The 15,773-nt window shown below is 46.6% G+C and overlaps 1 protein-coding gene across 5 annotated transcripts in view; it reads left to right on the top strand.

The window, feature by feature from the left end:
* Window positions 1-15,773, top strand: part of LOC135905592 (phospholipid-transporting ATPase ABCA3-like) — a 226,287-nt gene that overhangs the window by 115,337 nt on the left and 95,177 nt on the right. For all 5 annotated transcript variants that reach the window (XM_065436536.2, XM_065436534.2, XM_065436533.2 and 2 more), the window contains exon 14: window positions 2,680-2,932. In XM_065436536.2, coding sequence (XP_065292608.1) covers window positions 2,680-2,932 — 253 coding nt within the window. The remainder of the gene's footprint in view (window positions 1-2,679; window positions 2,933-15,773) is intronic.

The following is a 15,773-nucleotide window of genomic DNA, read 5'->3' as shown; positions in this document are numbered from 1 at the left end:
TGGAACCTCAGTGCTGACACCCGTTATTGCAATCGGACCGCTGGCGCCCGTTGTCGCAAATGGGTCGCAAGCCCCAAGGGTAGCGTTGGCCTGGCGGCCTGGGGCACCACTGGAAGCATCCGAAGGTCCTGGCAAATCATGAGTCGACTGCTAACAGAACAACTTGTTTATTCTAGCATCGCAAAAGAGCGGCCGGTCAGGTCGACCGAAGTGGAGAGACGGGAGAGCACGCTTCTCGACGGAAGAATTCGGAGCCTCCCTCTTGGCGTCCGGGAGCAGCTGCTTTTATACTCTTGGCGTCGCGGGCAAGAAGGAAGGTCACGGGATGGCACCACGTGACAGCGAGCACGGACGGACTGAGAGACATGTAGAGACGAGTGTAGTGACGCATCAGCCGGGCCGGCGCCGGTCAGACCTCCTCGCTTCACACTTGGGGAGCTCCTCTGCCCGGCTGCCGCGCTTTGACAAGCGTGGGCACACACACACACACACGCACACACAAAGACACGTGGCACTGAACATGCCGGGACGCGTTCGGCGGGGATGCGTCGCGGCCGCTCCGAACAGGCCAAAATGTCCGCCGCTTTGAACGAAGCCCCGACGTCCGTTGCATCCGCGCCGGCCATATCGCGCGTCGTAGGCGAAACGTAACAGACCGCCCCGCCGGAGGAAGGAGATCCCGATGGTCAGGGGACTGCATCCGCTGTCCGGAGGGATGTCGCTCGATGATGCTCATAACCGAAGTCGGTCGTCCCTCGGCGTTTCTTGAGCGCAGCGCACCGAGAAGGCCTCGTTCTCACGTTCAGGTTCACACAGGACACTGCAAAGTGACTTCAGGAAAGTTGCCATTTTTGTTCTCTTTCCCAGCAAGCGTTAGAACTGCGCCGAAACTCAGCCGCTCAGTCAGCAAGCACGGCACAACCCTCACTAAGCCATGCCAGGCTCTTTCCCCTTTTATACTACTGCCTAGTTCCTTACAGTAGTCTATAGCAGCACTCTGAACGCGTCCACAAATCGGAAAATTGCACTAGAAAGCACATCATCACTTTGAAACACTACACAAAAGCAATATGTTGCCTAATTATAAAATACCTTCGGTCACTAGCTAATCTTTGATTATATCTAGGTTTTTCAAACTTTTTAGAACTCTACGACGAGCTAGTCATGGCTCCTTGAAAGTAAATAGCTCTTCATACTTATGCGAAATCACGAGGTAATCGCTGCGCATGTGTCACTGTGAAATCGCCTTGCTGGCACCGTCACCCTCGTCATGCCGTCATCGTGCTGCTGCGGTAATAATGCATTCGCGTAGAGTTACAATGGAATTCCGCGGATATCGGAATCTGTTCACAATATTGAGGACGTTATGGATGTAAGTACCGCAGTAATTCTGTGATTGTTCAGTAATTCGGAAAAGTTTGAACCTTGTATATTCTTTTATACGCTACCTTTAGGTGTTATTTAGAACGCAATCAGAACGTTGCTTTGTTCGTTTTAAATCTAGTGTGCTTCTAATTTCGAATGACAAAAAAGTCCGTGCACGTGACCTGTGCGCAGGTGCTTCAAAAACTGCAAAACTTTAAGCTAATGTCAAAGCACGTTACCAAATATTACCGAGTAACTGCATATTAACCCTAACTGGGAATGTATTTAAATATGCATTCTTATTCGGCGGCCGTATGTATGGGGCGGCTGAGCGCGGCCGTGTGGACGCAATCTTGAAAGCGATTTGTAACGGAGTCCAGGTACGCTGAGGGCTGATGTCTTCGTGTGCGCTGTGTTCTCACCGCTCAGTTCGCTTGGAAGCGAGAGGCAGCAAGAAGGCCGATTCGCTCGCTACTGCTGCCGCTCTTTCTCGTGCCAGCGTTTTGACAGTGGCTCTCTGCGGCAGCCGAGTACGATGTGTTGAAGTTTGGCTGTGCACGTGTGACACCATGCTTCTTAATTTAGTTATAGTATGTCTATGTTTCCAACTTTATATGGGCAATAAAGCTACTATGTTTGCTTCGTATGCCTTTGAAATATTTTCTATCGCAATCCATTTCCTACCGGGCGAAGCAGCGAGTTTTGTTTTCGCTGAATGCTGCCACCGCCAATGTATTACACTTGTTATACCTCTAGGTATACTAAGCATGTAGTATCTGAACGCTCAGCAGAAAAAGTTCTCTGCGAGTACAAATCTTTCATTATTCTCATCAAAGAGTCCAACAAAATGCATAGAACAAAGCGTTTCTTAGAAGACAAGTGACCCTGGCAATGAAATAGAAACTGCGGCATTACTCGCATCTTTCTGCAATGTAATGATGCCAATTCACCGAAAGAATACTGAACATGCCCAGCGCAGATCTTCTCAACAGGTTCCGGTTTTCGACTGCAGCAATGTAAAGATTTCACTAGAGTACTGAAGATAGAACCCATTTATTGCTACATTTGTCCTTCCAACGTTGCCGTTTTTCTCTCTTCCTCATTACACCGCTGGTGATGTGGATCGCCACATAAATACCCAGTTTGACTCTTTCGGAAATTTAACAATCCCTCTCTACAACCTCCCATGCGTATGCTGGACAACCAACCCCAGCATTCCTCCACCGTGTGAGGGCAAGATTCCAAGTGTTTGAAATATCTCTTCCCTATCAGCCCATGCAGGAAAGAACAATAGCTTTACCTTCGCTTGTCCAGGTGTGGGCTACACAATCTGCCTTAACACGGAGCCCGCCAAATTCGATCTCGAGAAGACGTTGGGTATCGTCCGAGAGACGGTGCCAAACGCCATCGCACAGGACTCTAAGCAAGGCAGTACGACGATCACACTGCAGACCACCGAGCACAAGGGCTTCGCAAAGATGTTCGACCAGCTGGAGAAAAATGCCGAACGCCTGGGAATTGCGAGTTTCGGCGTCACCATCGCCACGATGGCGGATGCATATGTCAAGTGAGCAGGCCACTCTTTTCATATGAGTCGATCGGCTCTTTTCGTTGAGACAGAGTAGCTAGTGGAACACGTGCATTTCAGATTTGCTAGATCGAGCGATCTTTCAAAGGCAGAAGGAAGGCAACGTTATCGAGACAGCACGTAAACGCCAGTCAGGACTGGAGACTCCCTACACAGAGGTGTCTCGCCACTTCATTACTGCAGCACTGTCAAATTATTTGCACGAGAATATACCTACCAGCCTAAGTAAATACAAATATTCACAAATTTTAGTATTCACACTATTTACAAATACATATTTTTACAAATATTTAGAAGTTTAGAGGTAAAGCAGTAATCAAGATGGTGCCGTCGCCCACGCGGGCAGTTTTCCAGTCAACTTCTCTTTGCTTTGTTACCTTAAAGACTCCTTTCACGGTATTTCATCAAGCATGGTTAGCATGTACTGTGACGCTCAATATGAGCTGCACGATGCGAGGCGTAGCCGCAGCTTAAATGTGAAGCAGTAGTCAAGATGGTGTCATCGCCCGCGCAAACAGTTTTCCAGTTCGCTTTATTTCCATTTATTACCTTAATGATTCCTTTCGGGTCATTACATCAAGGGTGCTTAGAATGTGCTATCACGCTCGATATAGCTGCAACACGACAGCCGTCGCCGTAGCTACGCTCTCGGGAAGAAAGTTCAGAGCGTTTCGCCATTCCAGAGGTACGCCTTTTCCAACGCTTTACGCCGCCTACTTTGTTCGCAGAACTATACTACAGTGGCCCGCAGAGCGGTTTACTTCATCATGGCGTGCGCTGCCTTAGCTTCGTAACTAGTATTTGATTGCGATCGCAATTACAAAGACACTCCAGGCGCATTTCTACAGTCTTCAACGTCATGTTCCGTATAAAGTCCAAGGGTGATAACATCGTCACCGCGCGCCGTGCGCTGTATTTGCGAGTGAAAGCGCGCGAGGGCGGTCCTACGATTGTGGCTCCACCTCGCGTACGCAAGGGAGGAAAGCGGGCAGGAAGCGCGCCGCCTTCCGTCGCACGCGGTAATCGGGGTAGCGGAGGTAGGAGGGAGGCGTTTGCTTACGTCGGCGGCTGCGCATGGCGCGTCCGCGCAGGCCCTCTATGTGGACAGTGATCCGCGATAGGGACGGAGTGCGCCGAGTGCTGATAGCTTCGTATGCACTGTGTTCTGGCCGCTTAGTTCGCGTTGATACGAGAGGCAGCACGAACGTCAATTCGCTCACCGCTGCTGCCGTGCTTTCTCATTGAAGCGTTCTGACAGCGGGTGTGCATGTTGATGAATGAGATGCGGTCATGTTTGGTTGTGGGCGCGTGACGTCATGCTTGTTAATCTAGGTAGTAAGTGAATGTTCGCAAGTTGATATGGCCGATAACGCTATTATGCTTACTTAGTATAGTTGTCTATTATTTGCTATCGCTATCGATTCTTCGCCTTTCGGGTGAAACTGCGACTCTTTTTAAACCGTAAGTATTCATCCGCGACTCACGCAAAGAATTTATCCGAAGGTTTTTCTGTCCGTCCGTTATACGTGGCATGATGCGCTCCGTAAAGAAAACAGAATAAATTCGAAAGGAAAAAATGTTGGCTATGGTGTGTTTCGAACTTTCTACCCCACGCTCAGATGCCGAATGTCGCGTCCATAGGGCTGAATACCCACGAGTGGGGAAGGTAATATATCTGAAACATATGAATGTGTTGTACCGGCGGTACAAAAAAAAATGTCAAATGAGTTTTTGTGAAGGCTTTGTTGAAACATTTGGGGATGTGAATTAAAATCGATCTCTAGACCAAATGTAGAGCCGACTTAGAACCTTGGAGACATCAGAAAATTGCCGCTTTTGCCAAAATTTAATATGAAATACGCCACATCCCGAAGCGTTTCGGTGGTCGTCAGATAAGCTTTCTGTTGGGGCGTTGCTTCACTAATTGAAATGACTACCATTTCTGAGGGCTCATGCGCTTCGCGTCGGGCAACACAGATAAGCAGTCATTCAGTTAAGGACGATAAAGAGGCATGAGGGTTTATATGGGTCTCATCACAGTTGATAATGGTTCGACACGGATTGAGCGCATCGATAAGGTCCTGAAGAGCCATAAAAGCTTAAAATGGTAGGAGCAATCCCGGTAGCTTGATAAAGACCGAGAAGGGCTGATAAGGGTTGGATCATGTCTGATAAAGTTGATAAGGACATACAATAGTTGATAAACATCGTATCGACTGGGATAAGGTAGACAACGACCGATAAGGCTTGATAAGGCTCGGATGGAGTCCTATGAGGTTGATAGCAACCGATAAGAATTTATAAGGCTTGATAAGCGTCAGATCTGATCCGACAATGTTGGTAACAACAGATAAGGGTTGATAAGGGTTTATACTGCTCGAACAAAGTTTAGTGTGTTTGACAATGACACCGGGCTGCGCAGAGAGGAACAAGTGACACATTGTTTACGCATACTTTTACAACTGCGGTGAAGTTTCTGCATATTTTTTTTTGTCTGCGATGGAGCGATAGGTTCTCAGTGGGCCAGTGTATTATCGCTACGCGAAGAAAGTAGAGGATGGAATTCGGGGGGCATGTGCATTGTTGGAACACTGACACCCTCTCCACTTTTTCTCCAGAGCAGTACTGCAGCCACGACTCGTGTGTTACAGGTAATGTTGACCGCCGCAGTAGTACATAGTTAAAAGCAAGGTTTTATAGTGAAATGCAAGTCTAAACAGTTTCCAAAGCTTCTGAATGACATTCGATGGCCGGAACAATGCAGGAAAGGCTCTGCCAGTTTTACAGCGAAGGCGTTTACCTCTAGCCCCTGTATGCAACTCCCCCATGCGTTCCCGGGAGGGGGATGGGGGTGGAAGTGGAGGTACCCTGGGCGGCTTACGGTCGTATGGCCGACAGACATCTATGCATCGGTCCAGGAGATGGTACAATACTTTCAAGTGTGTAGCAATGTTGTACACGTCTCCGAAAGAGTCTTCCTTTGCTTTTTAAGAGACATGAGCGCGGCTTCTCGTCGGCTCCAGAACAATTTTTCATGACTATAGCCAAGTTTCAGAAGGATCTAGGAGTGTGTGCACCGAGCAAAACGGTATCTCTTCGGTTCACTGCCGTTTCTTGCTTCCTTAATTGCGTTACATTGCTCTCTCAATCCACTTAGATATTGCTTTTTCCATCTTTTCCACCAATCTTTCGTGATTATTTGTTTATTTCTCCACATTGTTTCTATGGTGGCATTTCTTTACACCTTCGGTACAGTCTTTGAGCCTATGCTTTCCATCTATTATCTCAGATGGTACAATAGGCAGAGGCTCATACGGTTTGCTGTACCTGTACTTATAGGTCAACGGTTTATTAGGGACACTTTCCAATTCAATTGTGATTGTTTGCATCTCTTCTCTTGATAAGTGTTTTTCGGATAACTTTCCTGATTGCTGATTTCATGCTTTCTTTCTTTCTTCTTTCCTCCCTTTCTTTCTTTGTTTGTTTATTTATTTATTTCTCATTTTTTTATTTATTTGTTTCCATTGCTAAATGTACAATGGTGGGGGCTAAGATAAAAGCTGCAGTGAGGCAGCTTGAGGTGCCCTTAGCCCCCCGTGTTACATGGTGTCAGTGAGTTGCGCAATCAACCGTATGCAGAAAACGTTACATATAAATATTAAGTACAATATTAATCAATTCAAGAGAATTTTCAATAGGGGAACAAGGAATATTGGATAATGGCAAGTAACAACAATGCAGATAGTACCCACCACCACATTGCATACACTTGGTAATACGCAAATAAAAGTGAAAATCGCGTACGCTAGACGATGCATAATTAAACGTGAAAAAAAAATGGTGTTCGATTAAGTTTGGAATGATGGAATGATTAGGAGAAAGAAAAGGATGAGCAAAAATTATGTCATTACAAACCTTCAACAAGACGCATATGTGAATACAGGTGAATAGGGAATTATGCTTGATTCTATAATTAGGATAAAGTTCTGATAAATGATAACAGTTCAGATCGTGTTATGTTAATGATGTCAATGCCAGTGTCATGAAATGCATTAAGCAGTCTGGATAATTTATCTTTCGTCATTTGCAAGCCATAGTTGGTTCTTGAAGGGGGTATGCACCAGTATTCTCCATGACGGATGACATAGGTAGCTGTATTTTTGTGCAGACAAACAATTTCATTAAATATGCTGTTTTCAGAGTTTGAGTGCCATATGCTAAGGAGAGAGCGGTTGTATAGCCAGTAGATTGTGGGTATGTTGTGGTGTAAAGAGGTGCTCAATGTGACTGTGATACGGCACGTTTTCTATGATACGTATGATCTTTTTCTGTAGTAAGTGTATTTTCCTGAGGTTACATTCAGTTGTGCCTCACGCAACGTGTGTACAATTATTGTGTGATGCGAATAATGAGTGGTAAATTAAAATTTTTACGCATGCTGGTAGACGATATCTGTTCTTGTTTAGCATTCCTGTGATCCTGATAAGTTTTGTACTACAGAGTCTACAGGTCGATCCCAGTGTAGCGTACTAGAGAAGTATGTACCTAATACTTTAATTTCATTGACTATTTCTATGCTCCATTCGTTCACATCTAAAGTGTGGCTTTGTGGAATCTTTGTGTCTCTCGCATAAAAAATTACAACTTTTCTCTTATTTGAATTTAATTTTAGATAATGTTCTGTAGACCATGTGGATATGTTTTGGAGAAACTCGTTTGCGATGTTTATTGGGCTAGGATAACATGTCGATGAAATAAACACACTAGTACCGTCTGCATATATAATAAGTTGGGCCTTCGGATAGATCAGAACAACATCGTTTATATATAAGTTAAAAAGCAGCGGTTGACGAATACTTCGTTGCGGGACTCCTGTTTTTATTTCTCCAGAAAACGATTTAAAGTTCTCTATGCGCACATATTGGCGTCTTTTTTCTAAACATGACTTAACTGCAGTTGGAGGCACCTAATACCATACGTCTCAAGCTTTGTTAATAAGTTATGGTTAATATGGGGAGGGGGGGATCGAAGGCCTGAGTAAGGTCTATAAATATACCTACTGTCAGCAACTTCCTTTCAAGATTTTGCAGTATATGGTCTTTCTGGCCTAGAAATGCTAATTGTGTCGAGTTGTTTTTTTTTGAAAGCCATATTGAGCTTTGGTGATAATGCGATATTTTCCACAGAAGGATGATAACTAAATCATTATTATTTTTTCAAGTCCCTTAGAAAAGTGCGGCAAAATTGATATGGGGCGCTAAATTTGAACATTGAGCCTGTCTGCCTTCTTGTGTATTGGAATGACTTTAGCAATCTTCATTTTTGATGGAAAGATGCCTACAGAAATAGATGTATTATAGATTTGGACTAGAATGGGGGCTATATCGTCTATGACATATTTTATGGGTCTTATCTGCGGGTCATCTGAATCACAGCTTTTAGAGCTTTTCATTGGCATAAATGCAGAGCAGACCTCGTCAACATTAGTTGGATGGAAAAAGATTGTGTTTGAGCTTCCTGGTAGGAAGAGAGTGGTTATCGGGTGCGTACGCGCTTGTGTTCCTCTGTTCAGGAAGTATTCGTTAAACGCATTCATCAAGTCTGTTTTGGACAGTAAATGACGTTCTAGGCTAACTTATTATGGGTTCTGGGTGTTATGTCCGCTTCATCATATTATCAAGGCTCCTCCACAGTTTTTTTAGTTTCCTTCACACAAGAAATAAGATTGTAGATAATAGTTATCTCTGGTTTTCCTTCTTTCCCTATTCACTTCGTACCAACCTTCCATAAAAGCCTCCCCACCGAGGTGCTTGTTCTGCGATGTAGTTCCGTTTGATTTCATCTCCTTGGCTTGATCTATTGGAGCCTTCTTCCTGTAGTTCTTAATCATACTACTGATGCCTCTGTTGGCCATCTTGAACTTCCTTGTGTTGTCCCTGTACATGATACAACATAGGCCTCGTCTCGCTGTAAATCTTCGGAATGCATGTAAAAATGATTCTGTTGTTCTGTTGTCCACAACTTCGAGATTTACAGCTCGTGTAGTAGCACGAGCTCGTTGACTCTGTCAGCAGGAAGTGGGGCTGTTCCTTGGTGCAACGTTCTGGCGCCAAATCTTTGTCGCTTTAGACATCCATGATTTACGTTCTTCACCAGCTGTGTTCCTTTCATTTTCAGTCCTTAGTTTGAAGCTGAGATGATGTCACGCTGATTCCTCAATGGAGTGTGAGTTCATGAATATGGCGTACCAGTAGCTTCGTGCTTTGTACGAGTCGTTCACTTTTGTAGTACAATAGGATGTCTTTCGTTGTATGTTGATCCAGTTTGAAGCAGGCGACCTTTGCCTCTTACAAGACCTTGACCGTCTTCAAGGACTTCCACGCCATCAAGAAAAATCCTTGTTGTCTTCGTAGGCATGTTCTTGCTCTGTACGATACCTTCTCGTATGAGTCTTTGTTCTATTTTTGTTATTGTCGTCTCAGCGTTCTTCAGTTCTTCAAAACTAAGATCTCTCATTAATGGGCTCTTCTTACGTATATTCCGGATATACCGAAAAACCCAAGCTGTCACTCTGAGTAATCGTATGTATATGTGCCATACTTCCCCGCGTCAGTCACTGCTGCGTTTGATGTGCATGTGCTAGTCGCATAACTTTCACCATTCTCGGTGACTTCTTCTGCTTCGCTTTGCTCGGCAGTTTTCTTTTCATAACAAACCATTTTTGACCATACCACCATAGCTCTGAGATCATGAAACGCTCTGCGCTTACACCTCTAGTAATCAAATCAGCTGCGCTTTCTTCGCTTGCAATGCATTTCCACTCTGACCCTTTCGTTTCTTCTTTTATCTCCTTCACTTGTTTTCCCTTAAATGTCTGGTTTCCTTTCTTTCCGCGTAACCAGCTTACAACAATGGTGGAGTCGGTCCAATATCTTCTTTCGTGTAGTTTTCTAACAAATCCCCTTCTGATACAGAGGCGTGCAGATGGTGTAGCAGCCATTAGCTCGCGTCTTGGCAAAGATATTTCTTTCATTGAAGTATTCGTTCTTTTGCGATATGTTTTTGCTTTTCGCAAGTATTTATCAAGTAGGCTGCTATCCCATAAGCGTACATGCTTCCACCGGAAAACAAATGAAGACCGGTTTGAACAGGCTGGCTGCCTTATTTAATATCAAACCATCTAGGTAGGCTGAAGCCTCCAATTCATCGTGGCTCTGGAATCCAGTTCCTCCACGACGCTGTCTCATCTTCTGGCAGTGAGTCGTCCCAAGATGTCCGCTTCCTCCACATGTTTTATATTCGTCGCTTAGCTGTCACTGTGGAATCAAGACACCGAGCGGATCGTATATTTGAGCTGTTAGCCGTAACATCTGTCTCTTCGTAATTGGACCGCACATATCTCTGTCTGTTATGTCAAAAAAAGAAAGTGCAGTTTATCTTCCTCGAAATTCCATGGGATGCCAAGTACCTTTATCTGGGTGGAGTCCATGCCCGTGCTTTTCTCTTGTATGAGTATAGTTCGCTCTAATCGAGGATCATTCGCCTTGAACTTTCTCAGTCTCAGTAACGCCTCTTGAAAGATGTATTTTGACTCTTTAAAAAAATTTTTTGGCTGTTTCTGGCTGTTTCGATTGTTTCTGGAAATCTATCTTCGAACTTGCTTAGGTGCTTTTTCACTGTTGATGCAAGTAAGAAAGTACTCAGAGCTGTGCCAAACGTTACTCTTGACATTGTCCATGTTACAACTTTTCCATCGCTACCGCAATGCGTCCCTGTCCTCTTGATGTATTGAAATCTGTAGAAATGTTTTCTAGATCAGCTGTCATTGCTATGCGATAATGTCGGAAGTTCATCAGCATACGCACCAGATTACAATTGAGATTCGGTCCTGTTGCCGGGTTATTGTTTAAAGAAAACCCCTTTGTCGACGATAAAGCTGCAGCAAATACTGTTCATGCCTTTGTGGTTTGTCAACATTCCCTTATTGCTGCCTGGTGCAGCATGTATTAGCACTGTGTTATTGATTGACGTTGTTCCTCGACTACCAGGGGCATAGCCAGGGGGGGGGGGGGGCTTATGGGGCTGCAGTCCCCCCTCCCCCCGGAATTTTTTTCATGCTGGCCATGCACCACCGGCCAAAACAACCCCTGGCGCCGGAAATCATTCTGGATTTTGTCTAGAATGTCTTTTTCACGCATGAAAAGACATCTCAGCGCGTACATTGTGTACTCGGCCTGGATTTCTCGGCAACGCTCATGCACCTGGAGCCACATAACGCCCCTTTCCCCCTCCAAGGAACCCCATCCGTACACACAGTTTCAAGGGCGTTTTGATGGCAAGCGCTCTCGTCGCGTCATATCGCGGAGGCCGTGAAATCTACGGAGCGCATGAATTTCAGTACCGTAACTTTTCATAGGCTTTTGATGTGAAATGTGCATTGACATTTCTAAAGTCATACTTTAGATTTTCAATTCCGGAATGTTGTGGGTTTCATATTGTTATAAACATTTGGCACTAAAGGTGCACTGACGTTTCTAACGTCGTACATCAGAACATGCAGCGAGACAAACCAAATCAACACACCATCAGACAAGCTGACAAAGCACGCAGCGAAGCCAGATGAGAAGAAGCAATGTGGCGTTCCTTATGGGCTGTCATGTCACGGAAAAAAATATAATTCTTTTCACCAACACCAAAGCCAACAAAGGTAACTACGCTCTTTATTTTTCTACTATGACTTTTATTCGCGAGGACGCATTGAGCCTCTTATATTTCCTTGTTCTCGCTACCCGCGGGCTGCCACAGCCAGACAGAGCGCGTGCGCCTCCGCGCAGCGCACTTCGGTGCGCGTTCGCTTTTGCAACAGAACTGCTTGTTGGCCTAGCTGGTGCTTGCTAAACGACATGTTTTTGCCGCAGTTGAACGCACACAAAAGGAAGACCCATAAAGACAACACAGGCGGCGCGTTGTCTTTATGTGTCTTCCTTTTGTGTGGGTTCAATTGCGGAAAAAACATGTCTTTTAGCGTTCGTTTTCCTCTCGACGAATGGATTTTTGCCCGTCAGAGTTTTAGACGCCATGTGGCTAGCATACGAGAAAAGGAAACAATGGTCGCTAGCCGCCACCACTCTGGGAGCTCGACGGATCGCAACGCGTTCGCTTGAGCGCAACCTTTCCGGAAAGTCTTGTCTCGCCGGTGTAGGAAACCGAGCACTATGTCTACATTTCTTTGTGGACCAAGCGTCTGACTTTTTCTTCAACATTCCTGCGGTAGCGGCATTAGGTGCCCAAAGTAGGCATTCGATTGTGGTTAACATGCTTTCCTTGTGTATTTTTTTCATTTAGGTGCCCCCGCCCCCCCCCCCCCAAAAAAAAAGATTGTTGCGGCGCAGCGAATTGTCTCACGGTGAAAATTTGATTTTGTTGCTTCTGTTGTGATCGGCAATTCGCCCCGCGGCATCCCTCGGTCACGGCTCACACGATTGCGATGATAGGGCCGACGGCTTCGTCGGGATGGTTCTCGACACGGATGAGTCATGGCCAGCGGGGGAGTGTCTCGCTCATGAAAGGTTTCAGCGATTACCAATGATACGGCTGACAGCAGCACAAACTGACGTGTCCAAGCCAGAGATACGCTTAGTATAACTCGCTTAGTATAACCCGCTTGGTATAACCCGCTTGGTATAACACGTATAGTATGACCCTCTCATTGAACCGTTAGCGTCGGCGAAAAGGGCGACCGACCTCCGGATTTGTGGGACCTGATGTCATCGACCCCCCGGCATCGAATGGGAGCAAGTGACTAAACAAAGATCACAGATGGCATAATAGGAGCTACGGACAATGGGAGCGAGCGGTGACTACCACTTTATCATCAACTTCGCTGTATTTCTTTGCATTTTTCTGTTTGACTTTGCATATTCTTGTACTTAGTAAATATAGACATGTTTGTCTAACGTCCTGAATATTGGACCCAGCCTTACGTTCACCTCACTCCTCCGCTAGAAAAGTGGATCCCACGTTTTCGGTCCTCTAGTCGCAACACTTCTTCGTTTGCGCAAATTGATGAGCCGCGGGAGACGCCAGGCGCATTGCTGCCGTCGTCATCGCCCTCATGTTCCGTTTGAAGCCCAAGGGCGATAGCATCGTAACCGCGCCCTGCATGCTTCGTGGCCTAGTGAAAAAGGGGGGGGGGGGTGCATGGGTGAGCCAACGATGGTGGCTCAGTCTTTTGTTCGCAAGGGAGAAAGCGGGGAGGAAGCATGCCGCTTTCCTTCGCGCGCGACGCGTCAGGGCAGTGGAAGGAGTGGGGTAGGCCTTAGGGTTCTGTGAATGCCCAACAAGTTTATTTGCATTGTTGGAAGTATTATACACCGTGACTTTTCTTAGATACATGGACTTTTTGGTGACTTATACGTATAATATTTAAATATTTTGTGGCGGGATTATTTGTATATGTGCAGTGAACTTTGTTTCCAGAGACACTTTTTTGCCCTATATCAAGTGGTATATCCGCATTTGTATATTCCATTGTATTGTCACCTGGTAGTGACGTTGAAGAACGCAGTAAAATACTGTGAACTACAAAACTAACTTTTATTGGGCGAACCTGTGCCCACTAAAACAGGCTGCACTTAAAGAACAACGATAGCGGCGAACACGGTCGGCGATCGTCGAAGATCTGATCAGCGGGTCAAGCGCGTCGGCTTTTATAGATAAGTCGTCGAATGTTCCAGAGTGATCGCTGTGTTTTCAACAAAGTTCTACATTATTCGCGTCACGCACACATGCAATCAGATTACACAAGGTTCGGTCACAGACAGCGGATGGAACCATCGATAACATTCCAGAAACTTCCGATACATGCAGGAGCGTCCTGCGCTGTGCGATAACATTTGTTAGGCGGTGAAACGTGTCGCCCCATAAAGACAAGTACACGTGTCAATGCCCCCCTCTTAAAAAGCATCGACCCGATGCTGCAAACAAACGAAAGTAATAAAGAAGCACTCGTAGCAAAGAAAACAACAACATAAGGAAAGTTCGTCAGCATCCGTAAAATGTTTTAAGACGCACCACGTGGACCACTTCAGATCGTGCGCAGCGCCGCTGTGAATGCGAAATGCCGTCTGGCACGACCTCATAGTCCAGTGCGCCAATACGTCGGATGACTTTGTAGGGTCCGAAATAGCGTCGCAATAGTTTCTCACTGAGTCCTCGTCGGCGTATCTCAGTCCACACCCAAACACGGTCGCAGGCCTGGTACTCCACGAAGCGTCGTCGTAGGTCGTAGTGTCGGCTGTCAGTACGCTGCTGGTTCTTGATCCGTAGGCGGGTGAGCTATCGGGCTTCTTCGGCGCGCTGGAGATAGGTACCGAGGTCAAGATTCTCCTCGTCAGTGACGTGCGGCCGCATGGCGTCGAGCGTCGTTGTGGGGTTCCTGCCGTAAAGCAACTTGAACGGCGTGATCTCTGTTGTTTCTTGCACCGCTATGTTGTAATAGAAGGTTACATACGGCAGGGCCACGTCCCACGTCTTGTGCTCGACGTCGACGTACATTGCTAGCATGTCGGCGAGAGTCTTGTTCAGGCGCTCCTTGAGACCATTCGTTTGCGTATCGTAGGCAGGTGTCCTGCTGTGGCTTCTCTGGCTGTATTGCAAAATGGCTTGCGTGAGCTCTGCTGTAAAAGACGTTCCTCTGTCGGTCATGAGAACTTCTGGGGCACTATGTCGCAGCAGGATGTCCTCGACGAAAAATTTCGCCACTTCGGCAGCGAAGTTTCAGCGAAGCGGGTGAGATAGTCCGTCGCCACGACTATCCACTTATTCCCGAATGTTGGCGTCGGAAACGGCCCCAACAAATCCATCCCAATCTGCTGGAATGGTCGGCGAGGAGGTTCGATCGGCTGTAGTAATGCTACTGGCATTGTCGGTGGTGTCTTCCGTCGCTGACAGCCTCGGCATGTCTTGACGTAACGGGCGAGGTCGGTGGTTAGACGCGGCCAGTAGTACCTTTCCTGTATCCTCGACAGCGTCCGGAGAATCCGAGGTGCCCAGCAGTCGGATCGTCGTGTAGGGCGTCCAGTACTTCTGGACGCAGGGCTGACGGTACAACAAGAAGGTAGCTGGCGCGGACGGGGAGAACTTTTCCACGAGCAGGTTGTTTTGTAGCGTGAACGAAGACAATCCTCGCTTGAATGCCCTAAGGACAACGTCGGTGTTCCCTTGCAAATACTCGACGAGCCCTTTTATCTCCAGGTCTCCTCGTTGCTGTTTAGTGAAGTCTTCCACGCTTATTATTCCAAGGAAGGCGTCGTCGTCTTGCGGCGGGGGATCGATGGGGGCGCGTGATAAGCACTCGGCGTCAGAGTGTTTTCTTCCGGACTTGTATATTACGGTGACGTCATATTCTTGCAGTCTGAGGCTCCACCGCGCCAGCCGTCCTGAAGGGTCCTTTGAGTTAGCTAGCCAACACAACGCGTGATGGTCGCTGACGACTTTGAATGGCCTGCCATAGAGGTAAAGGCGGAATTTTGCTGTAGCCCAAATGATGGCGAGGCATTCCTTTTCAGTCGTAGGATAATTGCCTTCCGCTTTTGACAGCGACCGGCTAGCATAAGATTCCACCCGTTCAAGTCCGCCTTTTCTCTGGACTATAACGGCACCGAAGCCTAAGCTACTGACGTCAGTGTGGATTTCGGTATCGGCGTCCTCATCGAAGTGTGCAAGTACCGGGGGCGACTGCATGCGTCGTTTGAGTTCTTGAAATGCGTCGGCCTGCGGCTACTCCCACTTGAACTCGACATCACATTTGGTTAGAGGT

The sequence above is a fragment of the Dermacentor albipictus genome, chromosome 1 (genome assembly GCF_038994185.2).
Source record: "Dermacentor albipictus isolate Rhodes 1998 colony chromosome 1, USDA_Dalb.pri_finalv2, whole genome shotgun sequence".
NCBI classification, from domain to species: domain Eukaryota; kingdom Metazoa; phylum Arthropoda; class Arachnida; order Ixodida; family Ixodidae; genus Dermacentor; species Dermacentor albipictus.
Note: the sequence above shows the minus strand (reverse complement) of the source record. Positions and strands in the feature narration are given on the sequence as shown.